Raw genomic sequence first — 14,885 nt, 5'->3', positions numbered from 1 at the left:
AGCAATACTTTTTGCCAGTTTTTTATGAAGATGACTGGTAAAGAGCACTGAAGGTTTAGTGTCTCTGAGGCAGGCAGCAGCCTTCTTCATGGACTAACTGCTGTACAGGAAGCAGTGCTGTTAAGTCTCACTGCAGTAATCCATCCCAGAGATGAGAAAATGTATAGGCCAGATGGAAATGGAAAGATCTCAGTCTTCTGCTGAACTTGGAAGGAGGAAGTTAATCTGATGTCTGTGCTTCAGCCCTTTCTTCTGATTCTTGGGTAGAACTATGACAGTGCTGGGAGTGTGGCCCAAGACTGTATTACCCGGACTCCGTGTAGTTGTACTACTTCTAGAGTTGATAGTGAAGTGTGGAAGTTAATCAAACTCTTGCTGTTACCCATTGCTGCCTTACTGAAGGAAAACAAAATATGGCTTGGGTATATATTATGTATTGTTGAGAAAAAAAGATTTTTAATATTATATTGTTTTAGTTGTAGCTCTAGGGCAAAATGTTTATGTATTAATAACTCTAGATGCAATCTAATACACCTACTAAAGAAAACATTGTTAATTTAGCGTTCTGACATCCCTCAAATATTTCTGAACTTGCTTTAATCTTTCTGCACAGTTTGATCGCGAGCACTTCAGTGAAGTCTTTGTAGACCTAAAATGGTTTGAAAGTAAAGTTGGCAATAAATACCTCAACGAGGCAGCTGGTATTGCAGCAGAGGAAGCCAGAAAAAATAAGCAGAAGAAACAAAAGGTTAGTGTTTTACAAGCACGATTTTGGAAATAAGAGTGTTCGTTTATGCAAATCAATAATTTGATGTTAGCCAATTAAATGGCATAAACCTCTGTTTTGAGATTTTTTTTTTAGATCAGAAATGATAATAAAATTTGACATTTGAGGAACTGCTATTATGCGTTGCTGGTTACAAGTGATGAAATGGTTAAATCAAGGTCAGGTTCTCGTGAGTTTTGAAATCTTGTAACCCTGTAATTGAATGCTTTATGTCAATTTATTTGTTCCTCATAAGCAGCAAAACTTACTTCCAGGTTAATTAATGTCAAACTTGCTATGCTTTGCAATTTTGCTTTCCAGTGCAGAGCCTGCTGGAAGTTTTATGTATTTCAGGTACACTAATAAGTCATTCATGCATGTCTTGGTATTGGCTGACTGTTTGACAGTGAATAATAGGTAGCTCACACCAATGAAATTGCTCTTTATCTCAGATTGGTTATTAAACTTGCAATTCTAGATATAACATTAACAAGGAACAGCACCTTTCTCTGTCCCTTGGGTCTGCCCCACTGTCGCATTCCCCACCACTACCTCCACTGGCCGCCCTTCAATATACGCCTTCAGCAGAGTGTAGAGTAGCAGCAGGAAACCCCTTCAAGTTTAATCTGTCGTTGTGTATTGTTATCCTGTTTTCTAGTGTAGTTTGTGGTTTGTAAGAGCAATATGTTAGCTCTTCCTTTAACAAGGTGTGCTTTCTTTGTGGTTGTTTTCTCATTTGCCACAGAAGTTTGGAGAAGCTGTGTAGTGTTAGCTAGACATTTTGGCTGATCCTCCGAGGGGCAGTGACAGTCAGGAGCTTGCCTAACACAGGTACAGGGGAAGAGGGCCAACCTAACCATTCTGCTTACTGAAAGCTACTCTGTGCTGTCCACAAAAGACAGTGTGTAGTGTGAGAATGAAGCAAATGTTTGGCTTGTTTGACTCTTAAATATAATTCCTTTTAAGCTTGCTTCCCACAAAAGTAATTGGAACTCTTAGAAATTTACTGATGGAAATACTTAATTTCATACCAGAGCTGTAGCACAATGCATGATGTAGGTACAAACACTTGAATGTGTGCTGCACAGTTTGGGAAATAGTTGTGTTTTGGAAAGCAAGTATTTAGTTAGTTTTTAAAGGTAGTTGAGATTTTGTTTGAGACTGCTTCTTTCTGTGATCTGTACAGATAAAATCATTTTCCCTAGGCAATTACAAGAGAAGGAAAAGTAGTGGGTTTTTATACTAAATAATTACATTTATACATCTTGGTTATAGTATTTTGAGTTGCAGATTATGTAGTTCTGAACAACATATTATTCTGTATGTGCATATTATTCTGTATTTTTTATTCTGTCTCAAATATTAATTTAACAGGCTCAGGAAAATTCTATGTGTTTGGCTGCTCTAGAAAAAAATGAAGGTGAAGTTGTCACCCCTAAAAGTAAGTGCAAATAATGTTTCCTGTACATATAACAAAAAGACTTGTTAATTTGTGCATAGATTTGGAAGATCCCTGGGAATTTCATGTCAGAGATGACCTTAATTTGAATGGAATTGTGATGTAGACAACTGCTTGGAAATGGAACTGAGCGTTACCAGCTTACAGTGAGAGGGAGTGGGGCTCTTGAAGTTCTTACCTGATCAGTGTTTCCATGATGAATTAAAGAATGAATGAGAAATCTTCAACAACATTATGATTTTGATAACTGTATACGTAGGTGGTTTGTTATATTGAACGGACTTTTATATGGCTTTGGGGGTTTTGGTTTTGTTGGTTGTGTTTGTAAACTGATTCCACTTGTAGAAAATGTCTTTTGCTCACGATTTGAAATTTAATGTCAATAATGTATAAATATTGTTCCATGATATAGGATGATGTTGCTGAAAAAAGGTAGCATTTTAAAGTTTATTTTAACGTTTTCTTTAATTATCTGATGGCTTCTATTCTCTTCTTTGTTCTTGTAATTGGGCTACAAAACAGGTTGCCTAAAGGGAAAAAAGAGAAGTTCCAGACTTTCTCTGGGTGAAGATTTTTTTGGATTGCTTCCTGTTACTTCCAGTACAGCGATAATATTAACATCTGTAACTATGATTTGAGGAATAAAGCTAAGGCTTTAAGTCAAAACTGAGTGTCTTCTAACCAGTAGAGAAATAAATGTTAATTCTTTTTTGTTCATGACTGCTTTTTCAGCTGTATTGGAAGATGAACCAGAAGATGATGACCTGTTTGAAACTGAGTTTAGGCAATACAAAAGAACATACTACATGACTAAAATGGGTGTAGAAGTAGTTTCTGAGTAAGTGTTTGCTTTTTCTTTTTTTTTGAACACCAAAGACAAGTCTTTGCTTATGTCTAATACAAGACAGCGTTCATCCGTAATTGAAAGCAGAGAACACGTGGCAGGGTACTGCAGCAGCGGTGCTCTTGGCTAATGCAAGAAGAGCTGCAAGTCAAGTATATATATACTGTAAAATATATATATGCATTGTAACAAGTATTTGAGAACCAGAGAGAAATCCATTAGTATTAGATCAATCTAGAACACCATGGTCTTATCAAGTTTCCCAAGTGCTTTATCTTCATTCCTGTACACAAGGTGCCCGGTAATTTTTATATACCAGTGAAAAATGAGAAGAATTAGTAAGTATCTTTCCTTTTTCTTTTAAGCGACTTCTTGGCTGATCAAGCTGAATGTTATGTCCAGGCAATACAATGGATTTTGCATTATTATTATCACGGAGTTCAGTCATGGAGCTGGTAAGAAAAATTGTCAAATGAGAGATTGCTTAAAGTTCAAGTAATATGTCACTTAGTATGCTGGGAACATTTAATTTAGTTCTCTTTGCCTCTGACCTGTGAACACTGCTGTGATATTTAGTCAGGTAACTTAAGAGGTTTTCTTCCCCTGCAGGTATTACCCTTATCATTACGCACCCTATCTGTCAGATATTCGTAACATTGGTGACCTCAAAATCAAGTTTGAGCTAGGAAAACCTTTCATGCCATTTGAACAGCTTCTTGCTGTGCTTCCAGCAGCTAGCAAAGATCTGCTACCTAAATGCTACCAGGTAGGGTTTAGAATTAGATTGCATTTATCTATCCCTCAGTGTTGTCTGTGATATTTTGAAATAACTCTTTTCGTGGTATTTTTGCTTATCTTCTTAGTTATATTCTACCCCTCAACTTTATGTGTGTGGTTAAATGCTTCTTGCTCACTCTTGGTACACTGAAAAATTAGTAATAAATAGAAAATTTTGTATTTGCTAAGCAGTTTCGGACTAAGGAAACCTGGTTCAGCCTTGAATTGGTTTTAATATCAGCCTTCCGCTATCTTTTCCTAGAATTAGTGCTGAACTGTCTCTGATACTGTTTAATTCCTCTGTTGTATTTCCCTAGCATTTGATGATTAGTCAAGACTCTCCTATTATAGAATATTATCCACCGGATTTTAAAACTGACTTAAATGGAAAACAGCAAGAATGGGAAGCTGTAGTATTAATCCCGTTTATTGATGAGGTAAGTTCTTTCAATATCTGCTGTCTGTAAAAGTTTCATAACAAATTTGCTGAACCTTTAATTAATCAACAATTAGATGTGCAGTTCAATGGGAGTTTTTAAATCAATACTTGATAAGACCACAGACAAATATAAATGTTTCCTGCCTGTAGAGTAAAGCCATATTAAGTTATCACAGGCCAAGTTAGCTTCAAGTGGCAGAAGTTTTAAGTAAGAAATGTGGGATTTTTTGTTGTTTCCTCCTGTTTTGAATCAGCTGTTCAAGTGTTTAGTTTAAGATTTTCTGAGAACAAAATTTTATTCCTCTATTCATATAAAAATGCAGAAGAATCACTTGAAAAGAAATGTAGTCTTTTTACAGAAAATCTCTTCACAGGAACACCAGGAATGGGTAAAAGACTTTTAAGTACAAATCTAACAGTAAAACATTCACAGAGAGGAGTAAAACAGTAACATTTTCCATTTGCATATAGGGTAACCATTGTTGTAATCACTTTTATTGGTTTAAATTTGAGCACCTCAAAGCCAGTGGATAAAATAAAAGTGCAGGTTAGATATTAAGATATACACAGGTGGGGGAATGCACCTACTGGTAGTTTCCATAGTTGGCAGTAAAAAGTTGTCAGCACTTTGTCCTCCTATGAAACAGTTGTTGCTCAAATGGCTCGTAAGGTTTTGAATAACTACTTTACCTTATAGTCATAAGGTTTTTCAATAGTTATTCTGTAGAATTTTAACATAACGTCTAAAATCTTTTTAATATTTCTTTGTGTGTTAAATATAAAAGGCAAAGTACAGCCAGCTTGCAAAAAGGTTATCTTTATTCTCCAAAGCCATTCCACTGTAATCACGCTGGTTTTGTTGGAGAGCTGAGGCATCAGGGTCTGGTTGCAATTAGAGAACTAACACGTTAACCAGAAAACTGCACGTATCCACTTTCCCAGTGCAGATGTTCTGTGCTGGTTTTTGTTGCCAGTTTCACATGTGCTGATTTCTCTCAAATTTAGAAACGACTGCTGCAGGCCATGGAACCCTGTAATAAGTGCCTAAAAGAAGAGGAGAAACAAAGAAATACTCACAGTGCTTGCTTAATGTACTGGTATGACAAAGATGCAGAGTTCCAGTACCTGTCACCATGGCCAGAGAAATTCCCTGCTGTAGAAAGATGTCATACAAGGTAATGCTGACAGAACTGGGTTAGAGTAGACTAAAAGTAGTTAGAATATTTTTATTAGAGTTTTAACCAAAGCACGTATGTGCTAATATATCCTTTTACATTTATAGATGTAAAAGGCTGAGTTAGATGTTTCTTCTAGATGATACAGTAAATGTGTTTGTTCCTTTTCTTGCAGTGTTACATTGCAAAAGAGATGAACCCATGCTAAGTTGGCAAGAACACTCTAGGGAGTTACTAAACGCTGTAGACATAGAGCGTGAAAGACTGGTACAATCATCTGATAATAGTGGTGATTTATAAGCACGCTTATTCCAGACCATTTGTAAAATAATGTAAGCCTTTTGATCCGGTGCTGAGAGTTGAACATAAGGGTGTTTATCACTTTCCTCTCACTGAAAGCAGGCGGCTTTATTTAACGCAGGCTGAGGTTTCAAGATTAAATGAAAACATAACTTTAATAGTAGCCAAACCTAAAGCATGACAGGGGAGCAATGCTTGTTGCAGGATGAACCTTAGTGAAGAGTGGATAGTTGTGAAGATGAGTGATACCATATGGAACCCTTATTAGTTTGAAGTTGACAATAACAGTGGATTAAAATAGTGAGATTGGGACATACTGTCGCTTAAAGTTTTGTATTTTTCTTTGTGAGTAGTCTCTTCACAGCAATAGCATGGGGTTTTATAGTCTTTTGTGTAGATTCCACGTGGCTTAAATTAATTGCCACCTTACAGGAAAGTCAAAGGGTTTGTCAGTTAATGAGCATTAATGAGAGTTTCTAGAGCTGAAGGTCAACCTCTGTGAGCAAATGTTGTGCAACTTGTTTTTCAGATTTAAAACTATACCTTTGGATGCTTGGCATGTAGAAATAACCCACAATAAGATAACTAAAATCAACAAGAGTGCATTATATTTTTGTGGATTTCCTACTTTAAAGCACATTAAACATAAGGTAAAAGATTTCTCTCTTCTGACATTTTCAACTTTATTTAATAAATAACTATGTATGAGTTCAAGTCAGATTTATTTGTTGTTTTGTTTTTACCCAGTTCTTTCTTAGAAAAAGCGGTGTACAGGTGTTTCAGCAAAGCAGCCATGGAGAGAATATGATGTTAGAAATCATAGCTGATGAGAACTCAAAAGAACCGGTAAGCCTTCAGCTTCGAAAAATCATTAAAAAAAAGAAAACAAAAAAAAAAAACCAGACAAAATAACTGTTCATAAAAGACTGAATTTATTAAATAGGCAGATTGGAAATGTTGGTTATTTATAGCCTCTCAGTAGTGTATGATAGGAGAAAAGCATTTATAGAGCAGAGATGTAAATCAGCGCAAGTCTGACTACTAACATGTGCTACGTGTAAAGAGCCACGCTTGGGATATACTTTGTCCTAAATGAAAAAAATTCTCCATTTTGAATCAGAGATTATTCATATGTATCAAAATATAATTTAATAAGCTAAAATGAGCTCTTTATTCTGCAAGAAAACCTATTCTCTAAGTAGAACAGTTTTCATTGCAAAGAGTTTGAAAATATTTTAAGAAAACCCTTTGAATATGTTAAACCATCAGTGATAGTAACTTCTTTTTTTTTTTCAGATGGTAGAAAATGTTGCCAGTTTGGTACTTGGGAAGCGTGTTTTTGTTAACTGGCCACACCTTGAAGAAGCCAGAGTTGTTGCTGTGTCAGATGGAGAAACTAAGTAAGAAACATTTCATAAATAGTTACTTGTCATTTTTATTGTTTTGTTCAACCTAAGTTCCCTAGGCTGAACAAAAGGTTTGGTTTTACTGTAATAGTTGCTAACAGCAAATTCTTCCAGCGTATCAAAGGAAGATGGAAGAACTTGCGTTAAACTTTGTTCTGAGGTTTGGCTAGTTCTGTAGAGGTCTCGTCCTTCAGTGTTTGGCTCTAGATGTAGAAGTTAGGGAGAGCTCATTCTTAACTTTGAGGGGGAAAATGCATACACAGAAATCCACACAAAATAATGCAGGTAACATTTCTCTGCGATCTTCCTTTTGGCATGTGCATTGGTATTTATTATAAAAAGTATGCTGTGTGGCCAGTTGTGGAAGGGGGAAAGAAAACAATGCTGCGGGTTTTCTATGCCCCTAGCAAATATTTCCTAAGTATTTTAAGTTTTGCTCACAATTGGTTATGTCTGGATCAGTCTCATTTGGTTACATTCATACATGTCCTAATATTCTCAAGGTTTTATTTGGAAGAACCCCACGGCACACAAAGGCTTTACATGGGGAATGCTGTGCCCCCAACTAAAGTAGCGTACGTTGGCGATAAGGAACAAAGCACGTGGCTAAAAGAAATCCAAGGCATTTCGGAGCAGTAAGTAACATTGGAAATTAGTGTAACTTTGGTTTTATAGCTAACTATGTTTTGTTGCTATGTTATGGGCCTAAGTAGCAGAGAAGAGCTGCTGGGTGCTTACTGGTAAAAGTTAATGACTCTGCTGGAATTAAAAAAAAAAAAACAACATAAAAAGCTTAGGTTCAAATTTCAGGATATGTGGAATTAGTCACTAGGTATTCCCAAATAAAGTGAGTTTCAGTATTTCCTCTCCCACTTAATTTTCTGCTCTGGTCTTAGTAATCCTCAGTTGTTGGAAGTGTATTGTATGGAGCCAGACAGGATGAAGCTACAACTTCGGTAGCTTAGCACTGTGAAATCTGAATTCAGCTCTTGCTCTTCTAGAGTGTTGAGTGCCCAGGGAACGCACCTGAGCTGCAGCAGATCGCCGGTTTTCTATCTGTCATTTAACTGCCCTATTTACTCCTAAACCCACTGTGAGGTGTGTTTCAATTGACATGCTTGGCTCTGTAGCGATGCCTGTGCAACAGTGGATTGGTGAAGCCGTTTAATTGTTATTAATTGGCTAAGTCATTTATGCTGGGTATTTTTTATAAAACAGGAAGCAAACCAATAGATTCCTTTTGTTAAAAGAAAATGTATATAAAACCTACTCTTATTTATCTCAATAAATAAATTCCATCCTCTTGGTTCAGTTCTGTTTGTTGTAATTGAACTATTATGTTCTGCTTTGTGTGCAGCTACCAGAAAAGAAAAGGAATAATTATTCATGACACATCAGTAGTTGTATATGCTCAGTTACTCACTGGTAATAGATACCAGCTAAAGCAAAATGGAGAAGTTTATTTGGAGAAGCAGTGGTCGAAACAAGTTCTGCCTTTTGTTTACCAAACTGTGGTCAAGGTAAATACACAAGTTTGGTATCTTCTTGCAGATTGTGCCTTACTCCATCGGGGCGGGGTGGGGAGAGGAGGGCATGCTCCTTTTAAACCAAAGATTGAACAAAATTAAGCCTCTTAAATTAATGGAATTTATTGTATAAGAAAATGTAATGCTTTGGGGACCCTGTTGCGCAGTTTAGAGATCTTACTGAAAAAATGGCATTTGTCATCTTTTTGCTGATATTTTGAATGAAGTGTTGGTGCTCTATGAGGTAGCAGAGTTGCCTGTGTAGGAGTGTTTGTCACGTAGCGTAAACTTCTTTGCCATCAATTTATCATTTCAGACTTGGATAATGTTTCAGAATAAAGATCTATTGATATGAACTTTTAATTTTTTCTACTGAAACTGAATTATTGATATTGTCTTTTTCATCTAGGATATCAAAGCCTTTGATTCTCGTTTTTCAAACATCAAAACTTTGGATGACTTGTTTCCTCCTGGAAGTACAGCCTTTATGCTGGGATCTCCTTACTATGGCTGCATGGGAGAAGTTAGTTCCAATAACTTCATTTTTTCCCCTCTGGATTTCTTTATTTGCAAGCCTAAAATAAACTGAAATGTTGTGTGGTAGTAGTTGTCATTTGCTAGCTAAAACTTGAAATCAGAGATTCCCTGATGGTGTAGTTGGAGGAGGAAGGGATTCTTCTGCTTTCTCTGTCACTGTTGCTGGCATAACAGGAAGAAGGTATCATAGCTGAAATACAGTATAATATTTATTCATCATTTGAGATAATTTGCAATACATAGAGTTACCATTTTGGACCATTTTCAGTCATGGTTTCCTTTGATTTAATCATGTTTCTTGAGGAAGCAGTGTACAGTCAAGGCGAGATGATGAATTTCAAAGTGTCTCTGTGCCTACTGCAGCAAAACTGTTTGATGTAGTAGTCTACAAGGTCTAGTATCAAAAGACTGCTGGTTTTATATAAGACTTTTAATGTGTTGTGTTTCTCTCCAAGGTTCAAGATTCACGTGATGTGATCACAGAAGGTAGAATTCGTGTAGTTTTCAATATTCCATGTGAACCCCAGCTTGACCCTTTAATACAGAACCAGCATGTAAGTGCTTCTGGTTTTCTAGTAGAAGCTTAAACAATGTTTCACGTGTGTTTGGCAATGGTAAATGTCTCTGCGGGATGCTTTTGTATTACTCATTTGCCCTTTATATAAAAATCCTCCTCGTTCGGGAATTGCCAATATTTCTTGTTTGTTTGTTTTAAAGAAATACTCTGTGAAATACAATCCTGCATATATTTTGGCCAGCCGTCTTGGAGTAAGTGGATATCTTGTCTCCAGATTTACAGGGAGTATCTTTATTGGAAGAGGATCAAAGAAAAAGTAAGTTCTCTTTGTGAATTTTGACTGTAGAGAAGCTTCTGAATTCTCCTACAACTCTACAGAATTCCTGCAGTGTTTAAGTGCTGGCTTTATCAAGTGTGACTGTTTTGTGATGTGAAACTTTCTTAGTGTATTTGCTGTATGATGAATTCATACACAGTGGTTTTCTCCCATACTATAAACTTCTTCTTAGTTTTTGTTTGCTGTAGAGTTGTTCTGTTGGCTTCTGTGTTGTAGAAAGGCATGAATTGACTTTCCTGGTTAGCTATTTGCAGAATTGAAGCAGGAGCTTGAGCTGGCTTTGCCACACTGAGAAGGAAAAGTGGAATCGGGATCCAATTTCATTGTACTTGTCATTACTGATAGTGTAAAGGGATAATAACTGTACCTGTACTTTTTTTGAAGAACTATTTAAGAGTAAAGCTGCTTTAAGTATATAAGAGAGGCAATTCCTGTAGTTCTTTGAAAGTCAGGATTATGGTTTCCTAGGACAACGCACAAAAAAAGTGGTTGGTGCATGAGCATCTTCTTGTGATTTAACATGTGCATTTGTTGCCCACTTGTTGTTCGGGACATCCTTCAACACCTTCATAAATGCCAGCTTGTGTCCTGTAGCAGTTACGGCTGTTGCGATGCTTACAAGTAAACAAGAAAATGAATTTAACTTTTCTGCAGGATAAGGTGGAGGATGTACGTTCATGTGGTTTTTAATGTGTGCACACGCACATAGAATATTGCGAGTTAATAAAGTTTTCTTTTTTTTCCAGTCCTCATGGAGATCACAAAGCAAATGTGGGGCTAAACCTGAAGTTCAATAAGAAGAATGAAGAAGTTCCTGGCTATACTAAGAAAGTTGGAAATGAATGGATGTATTCTTCTGCTGTAGAACAACTACTTGCTGAGTATTTAGAAAGGTAAATATTGGATATGAACTTCATACAAATTATTCACCTTCATATCAATCTTTTGAGTTTTTCTGCTGGACACAGATCTTCTAAGAACTGATGAATTTGTTTTCAGATGGAATTTCTTTTATTCCAGTGTTCTCTTCCCAACAGTCTCTCCTTCCAAGGAGAAGCGTATTTGGGAATAGAGTGATTTTGTCAGCAGCTCACCCTCGATGAATTAACAGTGCAAAATTAAGTAATCTGCCTGGGCTTTAGAATTTTTGAAGCCCATTTATTCCATTTATTCATTTTTTTAGGGTCCCTGAACTATTTAGTTATGTAGCCAAGAACAGCCAGGAAGATATCTTCTATGAAGATGACATTTGGCCTGGAGAGGATGAGAATGGGTAAGCCATCTTTCTGGTTTGGTTTGTTTTTCTTTTGCTAGAATAAGTAGGATAAATGCTGACAACACTGTGAAATTGGTGGTGATCACATAGTGACTGCTATGCAACTGAAGCCTTGCTGTTCCTTGAGCAGCTTGATTGTTCAGTCATGACTCTGAAAAATTACCAGAGTGTTGGACATGCTAGTTGTGGGGTCCAGTTCTCTGTCAGACTCCTTCCCCAACCCCAGTAAATGAGAAATGTTTGATGGCTACTTTGTAATTCTTGCTTTTGAAGTAAGTACAGTTATGAATAGTCGTCCAAAGATCATTTTTGGAAGATAAGAAATAATTATTTTAATTGTTGGGGATCATTTTGAATTTGAAAAATAACATGTAGAGAATTTCAAGTACTCTGCGCTGTTTTAGTGTACAGTGTTGGTTTCATGGGAGACAAGGAGAAAGGAGGGTTCCGGATACAGTTCAGCAACGTTAAAAAAGCTTTTAGTATTGGCTAATGAGTCCTGTTCATGGGCTTGAGTTGCTAAGTCTGCATGGCACTGCACTCCAAAGGACTCTTGCCAGGCAGATATACCATTGTGGGGACTCTCCTGGTATAAGAAGCTCAGGTTTGTGCTTCATTTTACTAGAGAGGCTGTCATTTCTTATTTAGAGCTGAGAAGGTTCAAGAAATCGTTGCCTGGTTGAAGGCGCATCCTGTGTCTGCTTTGTCTCGCTCATCTTGTGACTTGCAAATTTTGGATGCAGCCATTGTTGAAAAAATTGAAGAAGAAGTAGAAAAATGCAAGGTATGCAGCTTGACATTACTGGACGCAGGGGCAAACTAAAAAGCCGCTGCTCATTATTTCTGAAGTTCTTTAATTAGGTTATGATAATTGAAGATTACTTTTCATTCCAAAGAAAAAGAATACAGCATGTAATGTATATTCTGAATTTGTAGTGTAAATTGTCCCAGAAATTCAGAAGAGCTTATTATTAATCTTTTTTCATTGACTCACTTTTTTTTTTTTTTTTAAGTGATTCGGCAGCATTAGGCCATGCTCTAAACTCTGCCGTTTGGTGCTTTCAGAAGGGAACAGCTATCAGTATATGTTCTGAACTACTGAAGCACTGTTTCAAAGTGCAGTTCCCTTGCAGTTCGTCCTTGCTCTGAGGAAAATTAGAAAGCTATTTTCTAAAGGCCAAGATCAAAAAAGGGGCCAAGGAAATTACTAAAGCAAAAGCTGTGCAAAGCCACATAAAATAATGGTTTGATTTATTTGAATTTGCTTGCAAGGGCATGTAAATAAAATCGATGTGAATTCTGGAATTAGCCAAACAAGCAAAAGCTTTGGTAGGAGATCAATCATCATTTGAAAACTGGACCTAGTCATCCTAAAGACTTCACAAAAGCTGTGTACCCTTATCTGAAAGAAACTTTATCTCTTCGGGTTTTATTGTACCTGAAATCCACTGTTGCTTCCTACACTGGTTTGTAATGACTTCTGTTCCTTTCGTTCAGCAGAGAAAAAGCAACAAGAAGGTGCGAGTGACTGTGAAACCCCATCTACTGTACAGAGTAAGTGAAGAGAAAAGGGTTTTTTTAAAGTTAAGTTGTCCAGATAGTATTTATTTTACCTAAGCTTACCGACTTTCAGTGAGTGGACTTCTATGACAATATAGATGGAAGAAAAAGTTTTATGGTGCCTCCTAGAAAATCAGTTTGAGAATGGTAGTGTGTCTCTAAAAGGAGAGAATCGGTACTAACTAAGGACTCTGTCATGTGTTATACTTTTGGTTCTTTCCTACCTTCTGTCCCTCATGCTTCTACAGTTCTTATTGGCTGTATAATGAAGGCAAAATCAAATGTACTTTCCACTTGTCTCTTCTTCTGTGTTTGGCTTTTTGTTCTGTTCTTGATGTATGACCAACAGCTCATCTTGCCTGGTGTTTCACAGATACCTGTGTTACCAATACAGACAAGTTAAGCTTGGTGGTTTTATTTTGTCTACGCTGGCCCCCTTGGTCTGCCTCAGATCACATACAGTGCTGCTGCTTCCCAGGCAGAAGCAGTGAGTGGGAGGTGCAAGGAGAAAAAAAAAGGAAAGTTTGTTTTGTGTCTTGAAGGGAAGAGTTTGTGCTCTTGATTATTTTTTCCAGGAAGTTTGCTTTATAGTGTGTTTTGGAAATGATTATAAATGCATTTGGATTGTAATCCGTATTATTCTGCAAACATTAACACAATCTTTTGGTTATTGTCAGCCATTAGAACAACAGAATGGGGTTGTTCCAGATCGAGATGCGGAGTATAGGCTGTTTGACCGTGTTGTCAATGTGAGAGAGAACTTCTCTGTTCCAGTTGGTCTTCGAGGTACCATTATAGGAATTAAAGGAGGTAATATTTTCTCCATAGTTGTAGCATTGTAGCTATGTAACAGCTTAGCTAGTGGTGGGATAGCAGGCTTCAGAGAAGTGATTTGCATAATGGTTGTGAATGCACTGACATTTCTCACCTATAAAGCCATATGCAACTTGAAGCCATTAATGATGAATTCACTGTTTTGAATTAAACCTACAGGTTTTCTGTTTTAACTTCGTCTGTCACACAGCTGCACTTGGAATAGGAGATTACTTACCCTTTGTTCCTTCTTAATATGAAGAAGGCAGAGAGGTCAATGAAAGGAACAACATTGTTATGGGAAGATGTGGGCGAAGTTAAGAGAAGTAGAGATAAACAAATATTAGCCTTAATGCTCATATTGAGCATAAAATATTATCAAGTATGATTTGTCTCAAATTGTTTTATTTGGAATATTTTTTCTACTCTGTGATAGTTCATTGCAGTTAATTTAACGAGGAGATAATCCATAACTGTTTGAGGTAAACAGCAGGATTTACCAAATCACATTGGGTGCAACAGTTAGTTTTCTTACTTAGCATTTCAGTAGTTGCTTTCTCATTCAGTTTGCACCCAACAGAATCTTGACTAGACTAGACTGTTAGTGCAGCTTTTTGAAGAGGTATTCTTTACTCCATAATGCTTATACACTGGTATGATTTTAGGAGTATTAAAGGAGTATTCATCTATCACTATGCAAGAAGGTTTCCGACTGCCTGAGTGTAAAGATCGCTTGCATCTCTTTTCTGGGAGTTTCTGTGATGTACTGCTGTAAATTGCAGTGCTATTAATGCAGGTTGATAGTTGCTGTGCATGGTACATTGCTGTTTAAAGTGTATCTGGAAGAGCAGCCATATGTCACTTCTAGAAGCATAAGATTTCTGTTGTTGCTAATTAGTTACTTTTTCATCTTTGCATTGTTTATGGTACTTATGTAATTTAGACAAAACCAGCTACTGTTACACATACAGGATAACATTTTACTTTGTTTTCTGTAGCCAGTAGAGAAACAGATGTGCTCTTTGAAGTTCTGTTTGATGAAGAATTCCTTGGAGGCCTAACGATAAGGTTTGTGCTGGGGGTTTGGTAGTCATTTCATGCTATTGATGTAGATGGCATGAAACTGTTGCCTTTGGCTTAGCCAAGTATTTTT

General features: G+C 36.8%; 1 protein-coding gene across 3 annotated transcripts in view; it reads left to right on the top strand.

Annotated features, from left to right (window-relative positions):
• The window catches only part of XRN1 (5'-3' exoribonuclease 1), a 33,611-nt gene that overhangs the window by 8,475 nt on the left and 10,251 nt on the right, over positions 1–14,885 (top strand). For 2 of the 3 annotated variants that reach the window (XM_054073989.1, XM_054073988.1), the window contains exons 10-30: positions 614–748; positions 2,141–2,207; positions 2,958–3,063; positions 3,435–3,524; positions 3,679–3,835; positions 4,164–4,283; positions 5,291–5,460; positions 6,290–6,410; positions 6,508–6,606; positions 7,057–7,160; positions 7,670–7,801; positions 8,524–8,686; positions 9,102–9,215; positions 9,685–9,783; positions 9,947–10,062; positions 10,830–10,976; positions 11,267–11,356; positions 12,008–12,143; positions 12,857–12,913; positions 13,597–13,729; positions 14,731–14,800. In XM_054073989.1, the coding sequence (XP_053929964.1) occupies positions 614–748; positions 2,141–2,207; positions 2,958–3,063; positions 3,435–3,524; positions 3,679–3,835; positions 4,164–4,283; positions 5,291–5,460; positions 6,290–6,410; positions 6,508–6,606; positions 7,057–7,160; positions 7,670–7,801; positions 8,524–8,686; positions 9,102–9,215; positions 9,685–9,783; positions 9,947–10,062; positions 10,830–10,976; positions 11,267–11,356; positions 12,008–12,143; positions 12,857–12,913; positions 13,597–13,729; positions 14,731–14,800 (2,426 nt within the window). The remainder of the gene's footprint in view (positions 1–613; positions 749–2,140; positions 2,208–2,957; positions 3,064–3,434; positions 3,525–3,678; positions 3,836–4,163; positions 4,284–5,290; positions 5,461–6,289; positions 6,411–6,507; positions 6,607–7,056; positions 7,161–7,669; positions 7,802–8,523; positions 8,687–9,101; positions 9,216–9,684; positions 9,784–9,946; positions 10,063–10,829; positions 10,977–11,266; positions 11,357–12,007; positions 12,144–12,856; positions 12,914–13,596; positions 13,730–14,730; positions 14,801–14,885) is intronic. The other variant, XM_054073991.1, reaches the window with a different exon arrangement.

Source organism: Cuculus canorus, chromosome 9 (genome assembly GCF_017976375.1).
Source record: "Cuculus canorus isolate bCucCan1 chromosome 9, bCucCan1.pri, whole genome shotgun sequence".
NCBI lineage: Eukaryota > Metazoa > Chordata > Aves > Cuculiformes > Cuculidae > Cuculus > Cuculus canorus.
Note: the sequence above shows the minus strand (reverse complement) of the source record. Positions and strands in the feature narration are given on the sequence as shown.